The sequence below is a fragment of the Silurus meridionalis genome, chromosome 5 (genome assembly GCF_014805685.1).
Source record: "Silurus meridionalis isolate SWU-2019-XX chromosome 5, ASM1480568v1, whole genome shotgun sequence".
NCBI classification, from domain to species: domain Eukaryota; kingdom Metazoa; phylum Chordata; class Actinopteri; order Siluriformes; family Siluridae; genus Silurus; species Silurus meridionalis.
Genome location: NC_060888.1, coordinates 7,337,601 through 7,362,169, shown reverse-complemented (window position 1 = coordinate 7,362,169; position 24,569 = coordinate 7,337,601). Strand labels below are relative to the sequence as shown.

General features: G+C 39.9%; 2 protein-coding genes across 2 annotated transcripts in view; one reads left to right on the top strand and one right to left on the bottom strand.

Moving 5' to 3' along the window:
• Window positions 1-275: 275 nt before the first annotated feature.
• Window positions 276-23,825, bottom strand: zgc:66447 (SLAIN motif-containing protein-like). Its single transcript, XM_046850045.1, is given in 10 exon segments — window positions 276-945; window positions 1,297-1,594; window positions 3,747-3,887; window positions 5,188-5,472; window positions 6,501-6,641; window positions 9,029-9,160; window positions 12,923-13,062; window positions 20,127-20,562; window positions 20,565-20,670; window positions 23,788-23,825. Coding segments are annotated over 10 exon segments (1,767 nt in total). The 5' UTR covers window positions 23,806-23,825; the 3' UTR covers window positions 276-875.
• LOC124386298 (macrophage mannose receptor 1-like) overlaps window positions 18,933-24,569 on the top strand; it is a 47,305-nt gene continuing 41,668 nt past the window's right edge. The window contains exon 1 of the mRNA XM_046850047.1: window positions 18,933-19,060. The gene's annotated coding sequence lies outside the window, so the exon portion shown is untranslated. The remainder of the gene's footprint in view (window positions 19,061-24,569) is intronic.

The following is a 24,569-nucleotide window of genomic DNA, read 5'->3' as shown; positions in this document are numbered from 1 at the left end:
TATAAAAAATAGCTTTAAACCAGAGCAAACATGAAATTCTTGCTTGTAATTTGTAAGTATTAGTAGTTATCGTATTACTTTATGAGTCTGCATGAATAATGCTCAGAATAAGAAAACTGGGTCAGGCCACATTTTTGTAAGGGTGAAATTATTTTTTTTTTTTTTAATGACCACTGTTTGTAACCAGCACCAAACTAAAAGTCCTAATGTTTCGTTTCGGATTTCCAGCAACTGGAGAATTCTTGATGAGTGCAAAGAGAAAAGTGAGAACAGAATTTTGGAGACTCCAGTGACTTCAAGTTTATTATAGCTTCTTTGTTACTTTTTGAGAAGACGGAAGACTGCATAGACTTTGTTTTTGTGTGCCTTCAAAAGGTATATTGGATAAAATTCCACTGAAACAGCTCATACATAATTTCCTTCATTTCTGGAAGAACAAACAGAGAACATCCAGTTGTTCTAAATAAGGATCTAAGAACTTAATAACAAAATCTCATTTTTTTAAACAGCATATACATACATATGTTCTAGGTCATTTATACACTACAGCACTTTTTTTCCAGCAACTTCTCCAGTTATCATAAAAATAAAGCAGCTTGGCATTTTAAAAACACCACACACAAAAAAACAAAAACATAAAACAGGCCATTTTAAAGTCCGATGATTCAAATCAAGTCTTCTCAAAGATTTTCCTTTAGCATTTCTCAGGTTATTGTGGCAATGGGGTAGAGGGGATTCATGCCGGAATAAAACTTTCCAGTTTTGCGCCTTGCTGCTTCTGGCCTTGGTGTGTCCAGCGTCCATGTGATGTTTTCAAAGGCAGCTGTGTTTTATGGAAGTTTTCTAGGAGTACGGAAGGGAGAATAAGAAAAGCTTTAGTAACAGCCATCCTTCCAGGAATCGTCGGTTATTGGACCACAGGTTTTTGTCATCCCAAGAGACCTGCTGTAGGAAGATGTAATGAGAACAGGAAATTGGCTTTTACAAATCAAGTGGTGTTGATGACGCCTTATATAGGAGTTTGGAGTGAGCAATATGATAATATAATTTATATAAAAAAATAAAACATTTTTCAAACCCTTACTGGAAGTTGATGATGTATGTATTTGTGCGTGTGCGTACACAGTTTTTTTTTAATATAATGTGCACTTTTTTGCTTGCAGTTTATATTGACTGTTTTTTTTAAGTATGTATATATGTATGGATCGATAGAGCAACTTTTTTGCTTTAAGAAAAAATATAGCCTTGGTACATCCTCTGCCATCCTATGCACAGAATATGTAAGTAAAGCATTACCTTCTAGGGGTCTGAGCAAGTCTGCTTTTTGACGAAGCTGAAGCAGTAGGTGTCATGCTTCTGCCCCCTGCTTGTTTTGGCCCTGTGCTAGCAGTCCTGCCTGAGGACTGAGCAGCTCCATTGGCACGCCCTGGTGACTGCACCCTCCGTGCTCCTGGATTCTGTCCCTGAGCTCCAGCGGTCACTCTTGCAGACTGTCGCGCTGCAGCCATGTTGCCCACAGGGCTGAGAGCTTTCACAGGAGCCCGCAACAAGAGCGGTGACTGGCCACTGCTTCTTAATCGAGTGTTAGACACACCTGCAGGCACAAACAACAGCTAACACTTATAAAAACTTAATACATTTTAATAGCAATGATCTTCGATTTTAAAATCAAAGCAGTTAAATATTCTCTATGGCCTTTCAAAGGTGCTCTACATACAAAACATTGCACAAACCGTTAAATCATTACAATCAGGAAGGCAGTTTCAAAATTAACCAGTAGATGGCAGCACATTACCAGTATAAATACCAGCTCAGTAGTGATTGCTCTCAAAACCATGTTTGTTTATTTCATAAAAATAAATAAATAAATAAATAAATAAATAAATAAATAATACAATTTATTATATTAAAATAAGCATTCAAATGTCTGTAAATATATATTTTTTAATTTAAAATTTTACATTTGCAGTAAATAAAGCAAAAGATAAGCAACAGTGCATAAATATTTTAGACATTTTATGTAAGGATGAATGGATGTAGGAATGTATGGCCAGATAATGCTAGCATAAAAAAATTCATAAAAACGTTCTCCAAGCATATTTGCACTGTGACAGGGGTTTATGGGTATGCTTGGTGTGAATAGTTGATGGCTGACAGTGTCATGTTCATCTACAGCAATGTATAGCTTTCAGGGTGAATGCTGACAGGTTATATCAAGACAAGACACTGTAACCCCCTTCTATGGCTTTAATAAAATACTGCCAATATAATTCTTACAATTTGCTGCAAACCTGGCATCCAATATCCTTTTCTCTTTTCTGATAAACAAATATTCCAAAAGAAATATTAACAAGCCTTTTTGGCATATACATTCTTTAACCTAAATTGTATGGGGTGCTTATAATTTAAAGCCAGATTTTTGCAAATTTTAGATGTAATGTAGCCTTAATGCTGACAATGTTTTTTTTGTTTTGTTTTTAATTAGCAATAATTCTCAACAACACTGTATATTCTTCTTTTCTTCTTCTTTCGGCTTCTCCCATTAGGGGTTTGCCACAGCGGATCATCCGTCTCCATACCCCGCGTCCTCTACATCTGCGTCTTTCAAACCAACTACCTGCATGTCTTCCCTCACCACATTCCTAAACCACCTCCTTGGTCTTCCTCTTTTCCTCCTTCCTGGTGGCTCCATCCTCAGCATTCTCCTACTGATAAACCCCATGTCCCTCCTCTGCACATGTCCAAACCATCTCAATCTCGCCTCCCTCACCTCGTCTCTAAAACGTCCTACATGCGCTGTCCCTCTAATAAACTTATTTCTAATCCTGTCTATCCTCGTCACTCCCAACAAAAACCTCAACATCTTCAGCTCTGCTACCTCCAGCTCCGCCTCCTGTCTTTTAGTCATTGTCACTGTCTCTAAACCATACAACATCGCAGGTCTCACCACAGTCCTATAAACTTTCCCTTTCACTCTTGCAGATACACTTCTATCAGAAATCACTCTTCTCCATCCACTCCACCCTGCCTGCACTCTTTTCTTCACTTCTCAAACACACTCTCCATTACTTTCCACTTTCTCCACCTCTTCTCCCTGCAACCGCACCACCCTATTGCCCTACCTCTCATTTACGCACATGTACTCTGTCTTACTCCTACTGACTTTCATTCCCCTTCTCTCCAGCACATACCTCCAACCTCTCCAGGCTCTTCTCAAACTGCTCCCTACTCTCACCACAAATCACATCATCCGCAAACATCACAGTCCATGGAGACTCCTGTCTGACCTCGTCCGTCAACCTGTCCATTACCACTGCAAACAAGAAAGGGCTCAGAGCCGAACCTAGATGCAAACCCACCTTCACCTTAAACTGTCTATCGTTCTTACTGCACACTTCATGTTGATTATATTTTGGAATACTCCATTTGCATATTCCCTCTTACCTCTTTATTTGTACCTACACTACGCAAATGAAACTTCTATCTTCACTAATCTGCTCCATGACTGACATATCAGGACACTGACTTATCATGAATATTGTGTGATTGTGGTTGATGTGAAGAACCGAATCCCTTCATAAACACTTAATGATATAAAAAAAAAAATAGATTAGCATTAAAAATTTGTCTCCACTTAATGATGGGGTGTGTTTATAGGAGTGATTGGAGGGATGACAATTATCCACCTGTCCCAACAATAGGGTCTGTGGATGAAGGTGAGGCAGCAGGGGATACTGGGTACCGACCTGTGGGGGACTGGGGCAAGCGGGACATGCGGCTGCCTGAACTGTGCAGATTAGCCTCCATGCTGCGGCTGTTTCTCACTGCCTCCAGTGAGCGCAGGCTGGTGCGTGGGGCCAAGTTAGGCATGCTGTGTCTTAACTCCTCTGAAATCCACACATACGCACACACACACACACACACACACACCACAGCTGTCACTATTCGAATTAGCTGAAAAAGGAAAATGGCTTCATGCGGTCACCTTTCCTTTTATGAGACTGCAGGGTGGAATGGTGTCTGTAACTTAATCACATGATTGCATGGATGGATGACTGAAGCTACAAATGTACAAATACAGCGATTGCACATATGCAGTGTTTAGTCTGTCTGAATTGAACCCTCTTATGATTCCAGCTCAGTATGTTTAATACAGGCAGAGAACAAAAGAAAGGAAGTGAACTATGCCAGGTGTTATTTGTTTGTTTTTTCACAAAGTAATTTATTGTTGTTGATACCAAATGAAGAAATGTCATGCGTTCTGGATCTTCTGACTGATAATTCCAGAAAACAAAATTCTTGAACCTGTAATGTATATAATTATGGAGTGTTTTCTGAGCACAAACTGTGTGTTCTCTGTGTGTGGGTGACTGTTAAGAGCTCTACATGCATTTAAGCTTTGTTCATCTTTTTTCCATCTGCATATTTCTGACGACAAAATTTTACGAATACGTTTCCCAACTTAGACAAATGCCGCTTTTGCGTTTTAGTTTGTGTAATTTTAAATACCATAATATACACCTCTGAGATATTGTGGATATCATGATTTTTTTAAATCATTTAAATACAAACTATAAGCAGCTGCTGTGATAATGATTTTATTTGATTGTTAAAACTGTTAATGTTACGTTTTTTCAACTTCTTGCTCATTTTTGGAATTCATTATTCAATAAATATATATATATATATATATATATATATATATATATATATATATATATATATATATATATATATATATATATATATTTTATTTTTTTATAATAAATATTACTTTATATAAATATAATATTCATATATAAGTAATACTACTTTATATCATTAATTACTACAAAACCATAGCTACAATTTAAATAGCCACATATAATAATGTTCATGTGTAATGTTTGTGTTTTCCAACTGAATCCATGCTTTCTTCCTCCTAAATTCATCTTTCCTAAGTACATGGAACTATAATGACTGATTGCACACACTGTACGGAAGCGGTAGAAAGAGATTAGACTGCAAAAAGGCATTAGGCTCGAGCAGCAGGAACAGGAACCTCTGACAATACAGTATTAAAATATCAGATTACAGAAAACTCTTATTTATATCCATGCTGTAACTTCGAGCCCAAGGCACCTTACGCATTCCACAGAAACTTAAATATTAACCACGTGGTGAATGTAAATGAAAGTTGCATCCTACCTTCACTCCTGGTGAATTTGAGCAGCTCTGGTGCCGTGCCCTGAAGGGAACGCCTGGGCACGCGTGTTCCGGCTGCAGGTGATGGACAGCGAGGCGAGGTGCCAGGAGAAGGCGAGTGCCGGCGGTGAATGTGTGTGTAAGGCATGCTGTCTGCCTCTTCATCCTCCAAGCTGTAGGAGTCCAGCTCCTGATCACTGTAGGTGCCTCGCCTCAAGGAGTGCAGCGATGCCGCAGAGCTCCGCCGTGATGCAGAGGCCGAGCTCGAGGCGTAGTCTTGCCTCAGGCCTACAAATTCAAAATTATAGTGGATATTAACCAAAACACACTGCAGGTGGCCATAAAACGACCAGCTGGAAGCACATGCTGGGCACAGAGCTCAATATGGGCATGTAAATATCTATGTAAATGGGAAAAAAAACATTTTATATCCTGTTTTCTAAACTCAAAGCTGCACGGAGGTATGGAAATTAAGCACAGACACCATGGGAACATTTCAACAAGTCAACGAAATAGCAACACAAACGTTTACTGCTTTTTTTTTTATTAGCATTGAATATTCATTTGTTGAAAATAAGTGAAAAATTGAAATTACATGTTTATTTATCTCTAGGTATAGTCCGATTTATGCTTCAAAGCAGCCAATTTGTGACACTGATTGTACTGTTTTTTTTTTTTCATTTTATTGGCATTGATGTAAAATAATGTAATGTAAAATACATACTAAATAATTAATACTAATTAATGTTAATTTCAAAGAATACTTAATAAACATAAATTTTAAAAAAGCAACTAATTTGGAACTAAAATAATGGACATCTGGTGCCACACAGACGAGGATGGGTTTCCTTTTGAGTCTGGTTCCACTCAAGGTTTCTTCCAGATACCATCTTGGGGAACTTCTCCTTGCCACAGTCGCCACTGGCTTGCTCATTAGAGACAACCTTATAAGGAACAAACTTAAAGCCACTAAATGTACACATTCCAATGTTATAACCTCTTCATCTCTGTAAAGCTGCTTCGGTTGATATTTTTCGCAAATAATCCTGCAATCATGTGGGTTTGGAAAGTAGCTGCCCACACACACACCCATATAATCACACACACCCAACACACTTTATTCAATGAATTAACCATTAATTAAACATTTAATTTGAATAGCTTTTGACGAGCTGTATGAGCAATGTTTCACGAATTACTATTAAAAAATAAATATATATATATATATATATATATATATATATATATATATATATATATATATATATTTTTTTTTTTTTTTTTAACCTAAAGATGACAAGTACAAGCACACTCACTCTCCTCTTGCAGCCGAGCCATGATCTGCACATCTGTCAGGTCCTGCAGCTTGTACCCCATTGAGATGGAATCGTCCGACGTGCTCAGCTCACTGTCGATAGAGGACTGGGAGCTCAGTGCCGAATGCATGCTCATGTAACCTAAAATCACAGAAAAACAAGGCCTGTAATTAAACTTAGGTACGCGCCGTGTCTCGATACCTCGTCCGATTCCATTCGAACAAACATTTCAGTCTTAAATGTGATTTATTTGAACTCACCCATCACTGTATTTTGGTTTCAACTCGCAGCATATGCTTTTGCTTTATTTAAAATCCTATTCGGCAAAACCTGAAGCTTGTACTTTGATACACTACGATCCTACACCATGATAGGGAAAGTAGAGAGCTTTGTAATAACCAAAAGCAAAGAGTAATGGAAAAAAACGGGCTTAGAGCATGAGAGCAAATAAAAAGGTGTTTACATTGTGAGCTACTCATCTTTTGTTTGCTGGCTGTCTTGTATGACAGTTGGGAGAAGACAGTTGAGACAGTTGGTGCAGATTTCATCATGTTCTTGTATCCTGTTATATAATCCTATGTAGCAATGAGGGTTACACACTGAGGGATATTTGTACAAAAAAACCTTATGAATCGGCATGCTGGCATCTCACGAGAGTGGACTGATGACGTCGTGATGCAACATGTCTGGTGTGGATTCAGGGTACCAGTGCATACATGCTCAACTCAATACCATAACATCAGTTACGAAAATCCAACAAGTCAGAAAAACCCCGAATTAGTCAACCTCGAAGAACATTTTCCCCCAAAAACCAAAAGTGCCATGCTTAGCCCTCAGTTACCTCAGCAAGTGAATTACATTTAGAAATATATCTGAAGTGTTGCAAAGATGGCAAATAATTTGCAAAATGATATTGATTATTTGACTACTAAACAACAACAATCAAAAATATTAGTGGTTTTAAAGCAGATTAATATCAATAATACCACATGGAAACAGTTTCCGCAAAAATTTCAGTAAAATAGATAATCACTTGATTTTTCATCAATTTTGTTGTAAATCAATATTTTAGCGAACAGTGCAGCCTATGTAAAGATCTGTGTGAAGCCTCCAACACGGAGCTAAAACATGCTTAGTGAAGCCAGTGTAGCAGTGAGTGTCTAATGAGGTTTACTTTAATCAATGTTTCAGATTTGCACAAATGTCTACAGGACAGCGTGCCTTTCGAATGTCCCACTTGGACAAACCTTTTCTCTCCTTATGCTGATTGGTAGACCTTGGAATGAAAAAGCTTCCAATTAGTAAATCGGAAGTGAGAATGGCACACATCTCAATCTATACTGAGATATATATCATATTATATATTATAGCAGCAAATGGGGACTAAATGTTAAATGGAATGGTCAAAAAAAGCACATAGTCTCAGGTGTACACAAAATTTTGTCCACACAGCGTAACACATTTAATAGGAATAGACACTTCGGCACAGATATTATAGGCACTAACATGTACATTCAAATTCTATAACCTTTTCATCTCTGTAAACTGCTTTGGGATAATGTTCTTTGTTAAAAGAACTATACAAATAAACTTACCGTAAACATTCTTTAGATACCCCAAGTATTGATCTTTTAATATTTTTTTTTTAGCATTTCACAAGGATATAGCAAGAGAATTTATCTACTCAAAAGTGGTGGCTGCCTCCTTAAAATGCATTAAAAACATGCTTGTAGCATGCTGAGCCTAAATACTCGATTCGGATTGGCTGGAAGAGGTTAATTTAAACCGAGTAACAGCCAGTAAGAACATCTTCAACTGGGTAAAATAATTTAGTCTGAAGTATTTAGTTAATAGTTGGGGTAGGTTGCTAGCAAAATACCCTGCAAATAAGAAATGGAATGCACGCCTTTCTTTCCCACCAAAAATCCAAACACAGAGGAACTTCGATACTCGCGACCTCGATAGTTCTCAACTTTTATTTGGAACCAGACTAAGTCTAATCGGATAGTTTGCGAGAAGCCGTTCGAAATAACATTTTAAAACAGAGTTTGTACAAAAACCTAGCGATTTTTTGTTACTCGCGAGGGGTCATAGAACATAACCCTTAATTTAGAGGGGTCATAGAACGTAACCCCTAGTATCGAGGTTGCACTGTATATACCCTGATGTGTAAATAATTTTGTCCTTTTTTCAATGTGAAAGAAAAATAAGACAGATACCACACCCTTATCACCTGACAGCCATGTCATCCCTTCAAATGTGAACTCGTGGCATTTACTCTGTAAACACATTCAGTAATAGGAGATCCATGCAAAAGCAATCAATCTCTACTCGCTGAAGTGTTGGCAGGCAAACATTTGCCACACACCACATGCATGACATCACATAAATACACACACCTTGGCAGCTGTATCAGACACCAATAAACAGATCACAAAACACAGTGCAACGTGTTGTGATTTTCTAGTGAGCGAAAGTGCTAAAAGCTACAAAAGCACGAGCAGCGTTGTGTTAATGTCATGCCGTACCTGAGCTGCCACAGGTTAGTAGGGTTTTGTTAGTTGATTTGTGGTACCCAGGAGAATGAGAGGAGCCGGCCTCGGCTGCTGAGCCTGCACAGGTTTGCGATGGACTGCTGTACATGTTTCTCCATCTCGAGCCTGTGGACAAAACAAAGGGAGAGGCATCTGAATTAGCATCACAGGGCCTTTAGACACCACTGTTCAATATACACTCACTGGCCACTTTAATAGGACCACCTGTACATCTGCAAATTTCTGATGTATTCTAATTAGCCAATCGTGTGGCAGCACCACAATTCATAAAGGGTTTTTAAAGCACAATAGTCGCTACACTACAAAAATAAAAAATAAACTCCGTGTGAGGAGAGACTACAGCCCGAAACACTTTGTTGATGATGAGATCAGAAGAGAATTTCCTGTGGTGTGCATGCAGCATACAATCGGACAGAAATACATATTACCTCTGTATAAATGACTACAGGCAGTGCTTCAATGCCCTACCAAATACAGTGGGACCTTGTAGTACGAATGTCTTTTAGTACGGGAATATCAGTGTACGAGCGGTTTTACTAGTTAAAATCTTTGTAGGAGTACAAGCATATTTCAGGAAGACGAGCATTTCTTTTGACACATTTGGTTCCAGTCTCGTCACCTCTATCTCCACGCTTCATGCTCAGTCACTTCATAAACATTGTTCCGAGTTACCCTCTGTCTTCATGGAAGAAGATCCTCCACCACTTCCTCAACATAATCTTACCCTCACCATCAACCACTAAAACACCATGTAAGTACAGTACAGTACTCTAAAGTTAATTTATTATTTATTTCAAAAGTTAGAGTAGTATTTCTTTATATTTATACAGTAATTTACTGTATTACAGTACTTATGTTTATCCCCCCCATATCAGCTCACCCTCACCATCAACCACTACAACACCATGTAGGTACAGTACTCTAAAGTTACTTTATTACATTTTACTATTTATTTATAAGGTTATTTATTTATTTATGTTTATGATGTATTACTTTTTATGTTTATACTTCGTTACAAGTATATTCGTGTGTTAAATTAGGCCTAAAGCAGTTTCCAAATTCCAAATTCCGATGATCGGTCCAGTCGAGGAATGGAACTTCGGACCCCTCCTGCCAGTGATGCCACTCCTCCAGGCCCAACTTGACTGCCAAGAGCCCTCGCTCTCCAACAGGGTAGGTCTGTTCAGCTGGACTGAGACGAAGGGGAGAGAAAGCGAGAGGTGCTGGCGGTTGCACCTCTCAGACAGAATGGCACCAACCCCCAGATCAGAGGCGTCCACCTCCACAACGAATTGGAGAGCCAGGACTGGGGCTGAGGTAAAGAGACTCTTAAGCTTGGTAAAGGCCTGTTCAGCCTCCGAGTTACAGTTAAAGGCCTGACGCATGGAGGTGAGTAGGTGAAGGGGGGCGCGACAGAGCTCTAGCCCCTGATGAACTGCAGATAGAAATTGGCAAACCTCAAGAACCTCTGCAATTGCTTATGAGTGGTGGTTTGGGGCCAGTCCTTTACTGTCTGAATCCTGGCTTGGTCCATCTGAATGTTACTGGCTGAAAGGAGAAATCCGAGGAAGGAGGTGCTGGATACATGGAACTTACATTTCTCCGCTTTGACGTATAACCCATTCTGGAGGAGCCGCCCGAGTACCGAACACACGTGCTGGACATGTTAGTCAACCGAACACGAGAACACGAGGATGTTATCCAGGTATACTAACACATAGTGATTAAGTATATCCCGAAGAACATCGTTTACTAGCACCTGGAAGACCGCTTGTGCATTGGTGAGGCCAAACGGCATGACCAAGTACTCGTAAAGGCGCAATCATGGTAGGCAGGAGGAACAGAACTGAGGTCGGGCGGAATCTCCGGGGAGCACGAGACTGGTATTGGGGAAAATGGAGTAGGACAGTGGGATTGGCAATAGGTTCCCTATTGGAGTACCCGACCACTGGACCAGTCCAGGTGGGGGTTGCGCTTGCGGAGCAAGGAAATACTGTCGCACGCCGATGGTGACCAGAAGAGGCTTAGTTCGGCGAGTGGCCCTGTCTATCCATGTCCATCCAGAGCACGGACCTGGAGGGTTTTCGGTAATGGCTCCAGCCCCAGCTGGTCCACAAATGCCGCCAGCGAAAAGTCCTGAGTTGCGGATGCGGATGCAGATCCTGAATAAGGTTTTGGTAGGGACTGATAGATAGCTCACAGGCAGCCAGCTCGACCTTCACCTGGGGTGAAAGTCCCTGAATGAAGGTGTCATATAATGCGGTACGATCACACCCACTGTCAGTTGCATCGGTGTGGAAATCTGCAGCGTACTCGGCCACTGAACGCTCCCCAGAAGAAGAGAGCAGCAAGCATGCGGCATCCAGTTGAGGAGTGGACGAACCAAAAACCTTGCGGATTTCCTCAGAGAACGTAGTAAAGGAAGAGCAATGCTAAGACTGATTCTTCCACTCGGCAGTAGCCCACCGCAAGGCCTGTCCGAACAGCAAGAAAATAACATAGACCACCTTAGCCTGCTTAGTGTAAAACGAGGATAGTTAGAGAATAAAAATCAGGCTACACTGTGCCAGGAAGAACCGACAAAGTTTGGGTTCTCCCGAGAAGCATGCCGGGGGAACAAGGTGCGGCTCCCGGAGAGCAAAATTGCCAGGTGCGGCTGGGCCTGGGGTAGCATCAGCGGAGCCGGCAGCTGGGGAGCTTAATAAGCTGCTGAAGAGACGTAGTTATTTCCTGGAACTGCTGCTCATGGGTGGCGGAGACCGGGACCAGGGCATTAAGCATGGTCTGGAGATCAGCACCGTCCACGGGATCCATAACTGGCCAGATTGTTCTGTCAGGGTTGGCTGGCAGGAAGGACCCAAAAGCAGGCCGCCACTAGAAGAATAAAACCAGGTCAGAAGGGGTAGCACAGGCAGGAAAGATAGAATGTCCGAATACTTAAGAGCACTAGGTCGCAGCACTCACAGGGTTAATGCTGAACATCCGCGGTGCTGGGAGCAGGAAGCAGGGTTCGGATCCGAGGAAGGATAGCGAGTCCAAAACCAGTATGAGGTCAAGAGCGAGAGAACAGAGCAATAGAGGAAAAACCAAGCCGAAATCAAGGAGAGGCAAAAACTTTGAGAAACCGGGAGATCCGAAACCAAAACTTTCCACGGGTTTCCGGTGCCGCCGGCTGCAAGATGGCGCCGAACCGGAAGCGGATGTTTTAACAGTATATGGAGTAGTAATTGGGTAATAAGGATTTAATAGTTTTATATGAATGGATATTATTATAACATGGAATGACTGCTAAATATGTGGAACGTCTGGATAGGCTATGAACAAAGGCTGGGATAACAATAGGCTTTTTTATTAATACAAAAAAGCAATACAGCAATACAATAATGTATAAGTTAAAGCAATACAATAATATATAAGTTTATTGCAGTTGAAATTGGAATAAAATCAATAAATGCAGTTTAACCAGGCATACAGAGTTAAATTTAGGAAACTTATAGTAAAGCACTTTCCAAGTTAAAGACCAGCTAATCACAGCTTGAGTTACCGCCTGCCATGTCTTAAATGCTGCATCACAAAGCCACTATTTTTTTACTTCTCAGAGAGAGAAAAAAATTATTAAAAAAACTAATCCTCACCGCAAAGAGCCGGTAATGTGAGTGTGAAGTGAGCATGCATGCTACAATAGACTAGCAATGTGTCTGGATGTACAGACACAGTAAAATTAAAGACGTGCTCAGCGTTTTGCAGATGATTTTGCAATGAACCTTTATTTCCGAACTATTTTATGCGCTACTTATTTTGACCTAGGAGAGAATGAAGGATGCAAGAAGGATTGTGTGTACACATTTTTAGAGGACCAACGCATACTTTGATCCAGGCGGCTCAGAAGTGTCCTGCAGGCAACCTCGGTCTCGGGACTCGGGTGATCTAGGACCTTCCGGCACCATTTCAGCGGAGACTCTGGGGCCTGTTCCGACTGTAACCGCTTCTTCGGAGACACATACAACCTACAAAGATGAAAAAGACAGAGAAAGAGAGAAGTTCTTTAATTAGCAGATCCTTTGTCTTGTTGTGTTTCCAATCTTACAGGACAAATTAGTCTGTGTTAGGTAATGGCTAAGTATTCCTGCTCTGTGAGAAAACATAGTGATTTGGGTCTAACAGACGTTTTTTTGAGCAAGAAGTCACAGCTTCGTGACATTCTCTCATCATGGCACACAATGAAATCACAAGCTATGTGCTCATCTTCTCAGACAGACATCCGATGAGGTCATGCTTTTCACCCACTTTTCTGACAGAGTTAAAAAAAAAAAATCTAAATCAAAATCAACACCATGATCGACAACATGCTGAAAAACCAGTATCTCCGGAGTCAAAGTTCGTCTCAGTTTTCAGACGATCGGGATTTTCAAAGCTATCACATACCACTTACACCTTATGGGCGGAGTCAAATAATTTCCCATGACATCCAAGACATTCATGCCTCACAGACAAATCGGAAGGTATGGACAATAGAGTGGGGAGAAAACAAAACAAAACAAAAAAACAGAACCATAGAATTGTATTGTTGAGTTTTTTTTTTTTTTTGAGAACACAGAGCACTATAGTTGCAAATTCCTCTGACTGAATAGAAAACAGATGTTTCCACACAAAACAAAATGTGTTTATTACATCTGAAATTTTACCTTCAGATCGGTCAGCAGCCGTTGAATAGTTTTCCACAACCCCAAGTTCTGGTAAATCACAGTTCTGCATGAATGCGCTTGTTCTAATATGGTATCACGCCTATACCACGAGGCGACACTATATTTACATAAACACATGTAAGGCAACTTCGTAAACACGGACTTGAAAATGTGTCATTGTTTATAAGGTGAAGTGAAAGTGTGAAAGGAGTCACAGGTTTTGTGATAGTTGGGGTAAATCGAAGTTATCCGACATGGGAAAGGCTTTGGTGAACAAGGGGGCGGAGCTTTTGCGGTTTCTCTATTACAAGAGAAGTCACTAAGGAGCTTTTTATATAAAAAAATATATATAATTGAATATAAACAATACAACAGCACCATAGCAGCCTATAACTCAGGCTGGCCAAGTTTCCTAACAATCAGCACTTTCTCTTGGATATCACTTTACTTTTAATCTTATCAGACAAAACCACATGGGCTGAAGAAGAGGCGGAGCAGTTCCACTGAGCTTCACAATTACTACTGCGCAAATGTAAACACTGAGTGAATCTATTGTAATCTATTTGTATCACTACAAAGAGCAAAGGTCATGATATGTTTTCAAAGATATGGAGATAGTAAATGTTGCATGCTCTTACACAATGATTAAGCATGACACTAAGGCACTACACTACTAATAGAAATATGATGACCTTGATCTAACAGATCGAATTGGGGAAACCAATTAGTTGATATCAACTTATTGTTGCTATTTTTAACTTTTATAAGGATTAAGCTGTTATTCCAATGCAACATTTATCTAATAAACCACATGCATCAATAAAATGGAAAGGTTTCCAATGGTCACCACTGTTTTCCTCTTATATGGTGCTTGTTTGCAAAAGCAGGATCACGTGTGGGTTTAGTGCAGCCGTCTTAGTGCCAAGCTTATTACAACGCTTATTATAAGCCTGAATCTGCAAAAACAAAAAAAAAAAAAAAACATTTTGTCTATATACTAGATGGGCAAAAGTTTGTGGCCACAGAACCATACATTTCATATGTGCTTTTTCAACACCCTATACCACATTTAATACCCATGTGCTGTTATAATAATCTTGAGAAAAAATATTGCGCTAAAAAGAAAAGCTAGCGCAGCTGATTCTTTAGTGCTTTATGTCCAGCTTCAAGAATTTCTCTTAAAAGGAGAAAATCCTGACAATTCCTCATATCGAGCAGATATGTATTTTCTGAGCATCACAGAGGTTTCAAAGCCAATAGTTAACCCAAGACTGCACTCTTACCAGATATGATCAGTAGGGCATAAGTGATATGGACAAAAGCATCATGGTGTCAAATGGCATTTAGAATGCCACATGCTGTAAATGTAAATAATGAAGATGTCGGTCCTGATCAAATTAGCTTGGGTATGTCCTCATCCAACTCTACCCATTTAGGCCTATAAATGGCCTAAAGTATATGCATGTCTGACCATTACACAATTTGCTTTCCAAGCATCCCATTTAAGAGTTAATACTCCCTTAGCTGTTATAATAACCTCCACTCTTCTGGGAAGGTTTTCCAAGACTTTGAAGTATAGTTCTGTGGGGATTTGCACTTTCATACACAAGAGCACTAATGAGGATCGATGAGAAGGTTTTGACTGTGTAGACCACTCCAGTTTTTCCTCTAGCTTTGAGCACAGGAGCATTGTGGTACAGGAACAAATATTTGGGCCCTAACGCAACAGCATACGAAGATAATCTTGATAACTGTGTGCTTCTGACTTAAAAAAAAATCATGATCAGTTTATATGTCATATAAAAATATAACTTTTTTTTTTTGGTGTTTGGATACAAGATAACAGCACACTGATAACACAACAGCCACACTAAAATGCACACAGTGTATCTTAACTGTATCTTTAGTGTTTCTAATCTATGATAAAATGAAAATGCAAGGCCAGACCTACCAGGCAAGGAACACGTTTTATACTTACAGCATTTGGGAGATGCCCATAGAGACTTACAATGAGGGTTAATGGCTTTAATGTGTTAAAATTTGAACTTGTGACCTTCTGATCAGAAGTCCAAAGTCCAACATCCTAACCACTGAGCTACCATGTCTCCCTGCACCATGACCATTCAGTTATGATGGAAAACTTATTCAAGAACTTTGTAATATGACCTATGAGTTTTGCACTGTTTCCCAAAATACAACCGGGAAAAGGTTGGGACCTGAATGAATTTCAAATACTCCATTGAAACAAAATTACAAACTTCTATAATGTTACTTAATGAATGCAAAACTGCTATAAAATCTCATGTTTTAGTATTATGCTTACAATTATTTTCATATCAAGACAAACATCATACCTACAAATTTCATTAATGGTAACTGACAGATGCCCTTATCCAGGGGGATTCAGGATTATCTAATCCATACAACTAAGCAGTTGAGTGTTAAGGGCCTTGCTTAAGGTGCCCAGCAGTGCAAGCTTTGTGAAGCTGGGATTTGAAATCACCTTCCAATCCAAAATCCATTTTAACCACTGAGCTTCCCAATACTTATTTGTTTAGAGTTGCATTTAATGCATTCTGCTTTGCATTGGGTGGTTCTCTGCCTCCACGACATGCATAGCAATGGAGTATCCAACTAATACATAATATGACATTTTCCAGCACTGACAAGTTAAAACTGATGTTTCAAGTACAAAAAGAATAGACTGAACAGACAGAAATCTGTTCATTCTAAATTATTTTATATACAAGTTGGTAAATCCAACACCCTGCCTCACTCAAGCCTACTAAAAATAAGAGAACGTACATACCAAAATCCTTCATAAACCTCAGTAGGGCAATTAGACAATATTTACAATAGTTGTCTTGCTCTGTATAGAACAATGGCTGTAGGTTACTCTGGTTACAGTTTATCAGGAAGCACGTTCATTCAGAATGGGAAATAAACTGACTGAAAATGCCTGTTGGATACGCACTTTCGAGCCAAGCAGGATTGATTCAGACTGACCAAAGTATAAAAGCATTTTCATCTAATTATTTTATCTTAATTTCTGTTATATAAATCCTGATAATCACTGGGCCTAATCTGCAATTTGAAATCACAACTTCATAGAATTTTTTTTAGCTTTTTCAATAAAAACTGGCTCGATGCACACTGTCCTGTCTGAAGTGAAATAATCTGTTTTCACATAACAGCAAGGAAAGACCTACAGAAAAACACAGGCAAGCAGAGGAGGCTCATTTGCACTCTGTGCCTCTGGCTTTCATAGAAAGTCTCAAGTCCCAGCCACATACACACTGCTTGAACAGAGTCACTTGTTAAAAACCTTAGCAGCAAATATATTATATATATTAGCGATATTTTCCACGATATTCTACCCTGAGAAACAAAAGGCAGCAAGACTAAAGCTTAATTTTTAAATCGAGTGAATTGCTTAATGCAAACTAGTCCCATTTACTCTTCTATGGTTTGTACTCTGGTGTGCAGACAGGCAGAAAGAATGAAAAAACAGCCACTGGCACAGTTGGCAGTCCATCAAAACTGCCTTCTATATCAATGCTAGAACAGCACAGTACTGAGGATCACACTGTTAGCCGATTATATAACATGGATGCCCTGCTCAGACTTGGTATAACTATCTGTAATGTACCAGTGCCAAGTAGAAGTGTCAAGGACGAGACCTTTCCAAAGATTGCAGTTAAATTACTGTGTGCCTAGAACAGGCGCCAGCATGTTATGATCTACTAGCGATCATAAACCTTATAACAAGCAACAATAATAAGTGTCAAATGTGGTATTCACAATAGTTGTAGGAAGAACACATGAACCTGTGCAGACACTCCCATCTCTGTGTGTACATTTATCTAAATTACTTGCAAACTACCTACATCATTAAATTGTTTTACATACACCACCTACTCATGTGGTTTGTAAATGGTTGCTTAATACCATAAACCCACAGACTGGATTATTTTTTTTTAAGTTTAAACTACTAAAAAACTAACAAAAGTGCAAATCAGCATCTGCAGAGACCCTACTTGCCCCAGTCATCATCTGTTTGTAGTTGTGCAAACACAATGGTTTTGAATTTATGACTGCACCAACAAACAGCTTTTTCCCCCACGGCCATCACTCTGCTGAATCAGTCTTTCACCCCTCCCTCGTCTCCCAGTGAGGATACGCTCATAACAACAGACTTGTACACAAACTACCACATTATACACCATCCTACTGCTACAACTTCAAGGTTGTTTAATACTACAGTGGTCTTCCAAAAATTTTGGAGGCACACCTATGGTACACCTTAGTGACTTCATCTAGACATTATGTCACTTTATAAACGTAATAGTGTACATCGTTAAATTATTCCTAACGTTCCTGAACGTTCGGCCCCGCTGTGGATTTCAAGATAATCCGCAACTTGCTGTTAGTTGGGTTCCAAATGAGAACCCGTGAATTCTCGGAGCCGCAAATTATCGGGGGTTGACTGTATATAAATGGCATACAAAAAGTATTAGGACACTTGGCATTTCCAGCCAAATGTGGTTCTTTACCAAAAACTGCGACCACAAAGTTAGAGGCACACACTTGTATAGGATGTCCTTGGATGCAGCGGGATAACATTTTCCCTTCACTTGAACTAGGAGACTCAAACCTGCTCCACCATGACAATGCTCCTGTGCACAAAGCCAGCTCTAAGAAGCCTGCTCTATAGGGGTTATACATGGGTTATTCATAAACATTAGTAGATGTGGAAGATCTTGAGTGGCCTGCTATAGAGCTCTGACCACAACCCTTTGGGTTGAATTGGAATACTGACTGCACCCCAGGCCTTCTCACCCTATACATCTTTACTAACAACCTTGTGGCTGAATGAGCACAGAAATCTCCATGCCAAAATAGATTGGAAAATCTTCTCGGAAGTGTGGAAGTTATTATTACAGCAAACGGGGACTAAACGTGGATTGGGATGTTCAAAAATCATACAAAGCTTAACCCAGGTAACCACAAACCTGTCCATATAAGGTACTGCAAACCATTAACTGTCCATTATTACTTAAAATAAAGCTTATATACTGCTGGATCTACAAACCCATATTTATAGTTATATATACTAATATATACTTCCTTCCACAAACCAAATTTCCTTGTACTTGCACAACAACAATGAGTAATCCATTCGGTTATCCTCATTTCTTGCCAGCTATACTTCACTACAGAACAGACCTTATATTAGAGAAGTGAACAACGTGAATGCAGGTGCTTGAATTAGTTTCTGCATCAAGATACCACGTACAGGGTCCACAGGGTCACAGCATTGGTAAGTGCCTATGAATTTCATCCATCATTACCGAGAAGTGTCTCGTAAGATGTAGAGACAAATTCACATTGCAAAGGTTATGGCTACAGATCATTTATTCAAACACGTTTAAATATATTGCTATTAACAGTCTGGAATTTGCATGTACGGCGAGCATTCTGTACACGCGACCTGTACAATTTCCTCGAATTGCAGAATGCATTTTTACATTAACAAACAGTTCCTGTTTGGAACGGTATCTCACTAGCAGGTTCTAATGGAGCCTTTGTAATGAGTTATGTCGAATACGCTCAAACAAACCACAGCGTGCGAAGACTGAAAACACAGAAAATTCTAGTGAGCGTCAAGCAAACATGAAACATGAAAATGGCTCGTTTTTTTATCAATTGTTATACAAACAATGATTTGACATTGTTTTTGCTGCACTGATGATGTCCAAGGAGTTCCTGTTTAAACCAGTTCTTGTTTGTGTATGTGTTTGCAGTGGTGACTTTACTGTGTGCCTTTTTCCAGCACAGAGAATTCAGTCAGTCCTGCAGAACAAGCCGGCAAACAAAACACAGCCAGTCTAAACAGCCTCACAAACACACCCACACACACACACACACACACACACGCACGCACACACAAACATATTGCCATCTTGGATTTCGAGTATAATAACAAATGAACACACACAGCGGGACCATTTTATTGTGTATTGTGTAAAAGTGTATTTAACTCAATGTAATAGATTTTAATTGAAAAAATTAAAATAATAATAAATAATTAAATAATTGGATTATTTGATCCAAATTTTTTTATTATTATTTCAAATATTTGTGCCTATTGAAAGTGCTATTTAAAAAAAGCCAATAAAATTAAACTGCACTGAATGTTTTCATTTGATGATATGCTCATATTTCCAGGATGTTGCACCATACCAGTGTACTGTGTAATTAATTAGGTGTTTATCTAAATGGCCTGTCTGTCTGAAACGCTACACCAGTGTCAGAGAGGAATTGGTGTATCATTCACTAATATCAATCTACGCTGCAAAACCGTATTAAAAGCATCAGTAACATACCAGCAGTCTTCACCATCGATATCGGCGCAGTCATCCAAATCGAGCACATCCACCTCGTCCAGAGCGGACTGGTCCACCCCTGCATCGCTCTCACCAATTGTCTCCAAATCGTAGCTATCGGGAGAAGAACTAGCGTTTGTCTGTTCTTCAGCATATCCTGATGCTGCAGCACAAGGAAGATCAAAAACTGGGCTGTTCTGTTCCATCTCCTCTTCATCCTCCAGCCTCGTGGCCTCAGGAAGACAAGACATGTCTTCACTCCTCCTCAAGCTGCCCTGAGGAGAAGGAGGAGTCCGGACGTCTCTGTCCGAGCTGGTGCTGGTGTCCTCACACAGGGTTCTTTCGTTGGCATTCGTGCCGAGGTGACGCGCGGTGCCACGGTTGCGTAGGCTTTCGTTCTGGACTTCGAGGCGCCGCACGAGTTCACGCAACTTCGGACCTCCTCCAGCTCCACTCCAACCTGCTCATCTTCAAACCCCGGGACCGTGCCACTGTCTGCCTGCTGGGCTCCACTCCCACTCTCCGGCACCACCATCCTCTCACTCTGTGGGACAAAAACAACAAGCTCATGCAAGCTCTCTATTGTGTGGTGTTTCTATAGACCAGGACTTGTACATGACCTAAAGCTTTTGACAATCGCATTCAAGTAGACGTCCAAGACTGATTTAAGACTTCAAATAATCGGGAGCATTTCAGAGCAACTCTAGGTGTGGCGAAGTCGTCTACTTATAAAGTCCGAGCATGCAGTACAAGAATAAATGAAGATGGATGTTGGCAAAGGCACTACACTAATGTAAATCTTTAGAAATGTTATATCAACAAACTATCACTACTAATCCTACTACATTAACAGAAGTGTTTTTAAATAATCAGAATATTAATATTATTAATTCCACTTGCTTGCTTAATTCCACCAGGGGCTTTCAGCTCTCTTGTAGTTTGTTTCTGACTCTTGCAAATCGCTGTAGCGACTAAAGAAAAGCTTGCAAATAAGCATGCTTTACCTCACCCTGTCATGAACAACCTCTCATTAAATGTGGAAAGGAACAAAAATAAAGCTTGGAAGGAAGGAGCAGAGAGCGTTGGTGCGGCTGCAGAGTGTCCATACTGAGCAGAGTTGACTTGCTTTGCGAATCTGCCAGCAAAGCTAGTACAAATGTTCGATTTGATTAGTAAATTATTGGATTACATTAAATTATTACTTAGCTTTGCGCAAAACAGATGAAAGGGACAGAGTAAAATTGGAGGCTGTAAACGAATAACAGGAGGTCTCAAGGCTTCAGCAGGAAAGAAAATGGAGCCGCAAATGGAAAGAAACAAAAACATAAACCATAAGGATGCCAATGTTAACGGCATAACCACGCATGAACATGAGAAGGAAATCCCTAATCGCTGTTTAACTGCAAAAATTTGCACAGATCACACCGAGAACCTACGACAGGCACCTATTGTGTAGTCAACCTTTAGGTTTAAAGCTTAGAACTTATACAAACATAACAGTGACCTACACAGTCAAGCTTGCAGAATCAAACACAACACTCATTTCACAGATTAGGTTCAAGCAGAGACAGCAGAGCTCCATAAGACTTAATTTACAAACCCGATTCCAAAAAAGTTGGGACACTGTACAAATTGTGAATAAAAAAGGAATGCAATAATTTACAAATCTTATTAACTTAGATTTTATTCACAATAGAATATAGAGTATGTATCATTGTTGAAAGTGAGACAATTTGAAATGTCATGCCAAATATTGGCTCATTTTGGACTTCGTGAGAGCTACACCTTCTAAAAAAGTTGGGACAGGTAGCAATAAGAGGCTGGAAAAGTTGAATGTACATATAAGGAACAGCTGGAGGACCAATTTGCAACTTATTAGGTCAATTGGCAACATGATTGGGTATAAAAAGAGCCAGAGTGGCAGTGTCTCTCAGAAGTCAAGATGGGCAGAGGATCACCAATTCCCCCAATGCTGCAGGGAAAAATAGTAGAGCAGTATCAGAAAGGAGTTTCTCAGAGAAAAATTGCAAAGAGTTTGAAGTTATCATCATCTACAGTGCATAATATCATCCAAAGATTCAGGGAATCTGGAACAATCTCTGTGCGCAAAGGTCAAGGCTGGAAAACCATACTGGATGGCCGTGATCTTCGGGCCCTTAGACGGCACTGCATCACATACAGGAATGCTACTGTAATGGAAATCACAACATGGGCTCAGGAATACTTTCAGAAAACATTGTTGGTGAACACAATCAAAATCAAAAGTTGTAGTTCTTTTTGGAAAACTGGGACGCCATGTCATCCGGACTAAAGAGGACAAGGACAACCCAAGTTGTTATTAGCGCTCAGTTCAGAAGCCTGCATTTCTGATGGTTATGGGGTTGCATGAGTGCGTGTGGAATGGGCAGCTTACACATCTGGAAATTCACCATCAATGCTGAAAGGTATATCCAAGTTCTAGAACAGCATATGCTCCCATCCAGACGTCGTCTCTTTCAGGGAAGACCTTGCATTTTCCAACATGACAATGCCAGACCAAATACTGCATCAATTACAACATCATGGCTACGTAGAAGAAGGATCCGGGTACTGAAACAGTCCAGATCTTTCCACATTTGGCACATCATAAAGAAAAAGACCTAAGACAGTTGAGCAACTAGAAACCTGTATTAGACCAGAAAAACATTCCTATGCCTAAACTTAAGCAACTTGTCTCCTCAGTCCCCAGACATTTGCAGACTGTTATAAATAGAAGAGGGGATGCCACACAATGGTAAACATGGCCTTGTCCCAACTTTTTTGAGATGTGTTGATGCCATGAAATTTAAAATCAACTTATTTTTCCCTTAAAATGATACATTTTCTCAGTTTAAACATTTGATATGTCATCTATGTTGTATTCTGAATAAAATATTGAAATTTGAAACTTACACATTATTGCATTCTGTTTTTATTCACAATTTGTTCAGTGTCCCAACTTTTTTGGAATCGAGCTTGTATATGGAGAGAGAGAGAGAGAGAGAGAGAGAGAGAGAGAGAGAGAGAAGAGTTGTACCTAAATATTCAAATGGGGTACAATTGTCCTTTTATATCCCCCTACAAAATATATATTCAACCTAAACATCATAAGTTTGAACTGAATGATGCTGCATTTGTCTGTGGATGGGAGTCAGAGAGAGCAGACCGGTCATGCTCTCTGGGTGGGAGTGATGGCATTCTGTCTTTCTCCTATCAATCACACTGACACTGACCATTCACAGATTCAATTCACACTTCTTCGTATCCTCGGGAAGACCGGCCTGGCATCCCAAAGCCTAGGTTTACAGTACATTTATGCCATTTAACTGATGCCTTTATCCAAAGTTACCTACAACTGAGCACTTGAGGGTTAAAGGCAACTTGCTGGTGCTGGGATTTGAAATTTAATTTACTTAATATCTTAATTTGATGCTGGTTTACAGAAAAAAATTACACTAAGCCATAATCATTGTTCCCTGCTGTGTAAAGTGATCATTTTAAAGCACGGTGTTCGTTTCGGCAGGAAAATCTAGACAACCATGTGACACTTTAAATTGTTTAAAAGTAAGGAATAAATAATGACAAGGGTGTGCTGTTGCACATAAATAATCAACGGCGTAAAGCTGAGAAAACAGTTACAAACCTGAGATTCACACGTCATTTATAGTTACATTATCACTGTTATCACTTATGTTGTATAATAAGACAAACAATATTAAATAAAAAAAAAGTTAGTCGCGGTGCAGAGAACACAGAAAAACAAACAAAGTGCCATCGGCTGTTACTATAGCAACGAAAAAGCGTTAGAAGATGATTAATATGTGATGGCTGTTCCTGCATTAGCGCAGTTCAGCAAACCTGGTAAAATTTCTGCCTTGTGAAATATCGACTCGCTGCTCACTGCTACTAGCAACGAAACAAAACCAAGCAGTGGGAGATGTTAGCTAGATAACCAGCTAGCACTGGTGCCGGGTGAACAGATGGGGCTTACAATGACTATATAGTCTACAGCCGTTATTAAATAACTTACTTCACTAAATGCGTCCAGATCTTCAATCACCGACCGCCTGGCTGCAACGTTTACATCGAAATTGCTTTATTTACCAAATTACTACTACTCCGCTGCCCCTGATCAATTATCCTACTGCAGCCCTAGCTGGCTGGCTGGCTAGCTAACTGGTTCCCTGACTAGCCAGTTTGTTATGAAGCACGTAGTAACCCGACTCTGGCTGGACCAATCAGGTAAATGATCCCGCCCACCTCTCAGAGAGCCAACGTGCGGCTGTTTAATACCACGTTTAACAGAACCCACCTACTGCATTATCATTGGTCAGTGATTCTCAATAAAAAAAGCAAACCTTTCTCTAATAGCCAATCATAGGCTGGAGACTGGAGGTGGGACGTGTGGGACCATGAGGGGAAAAA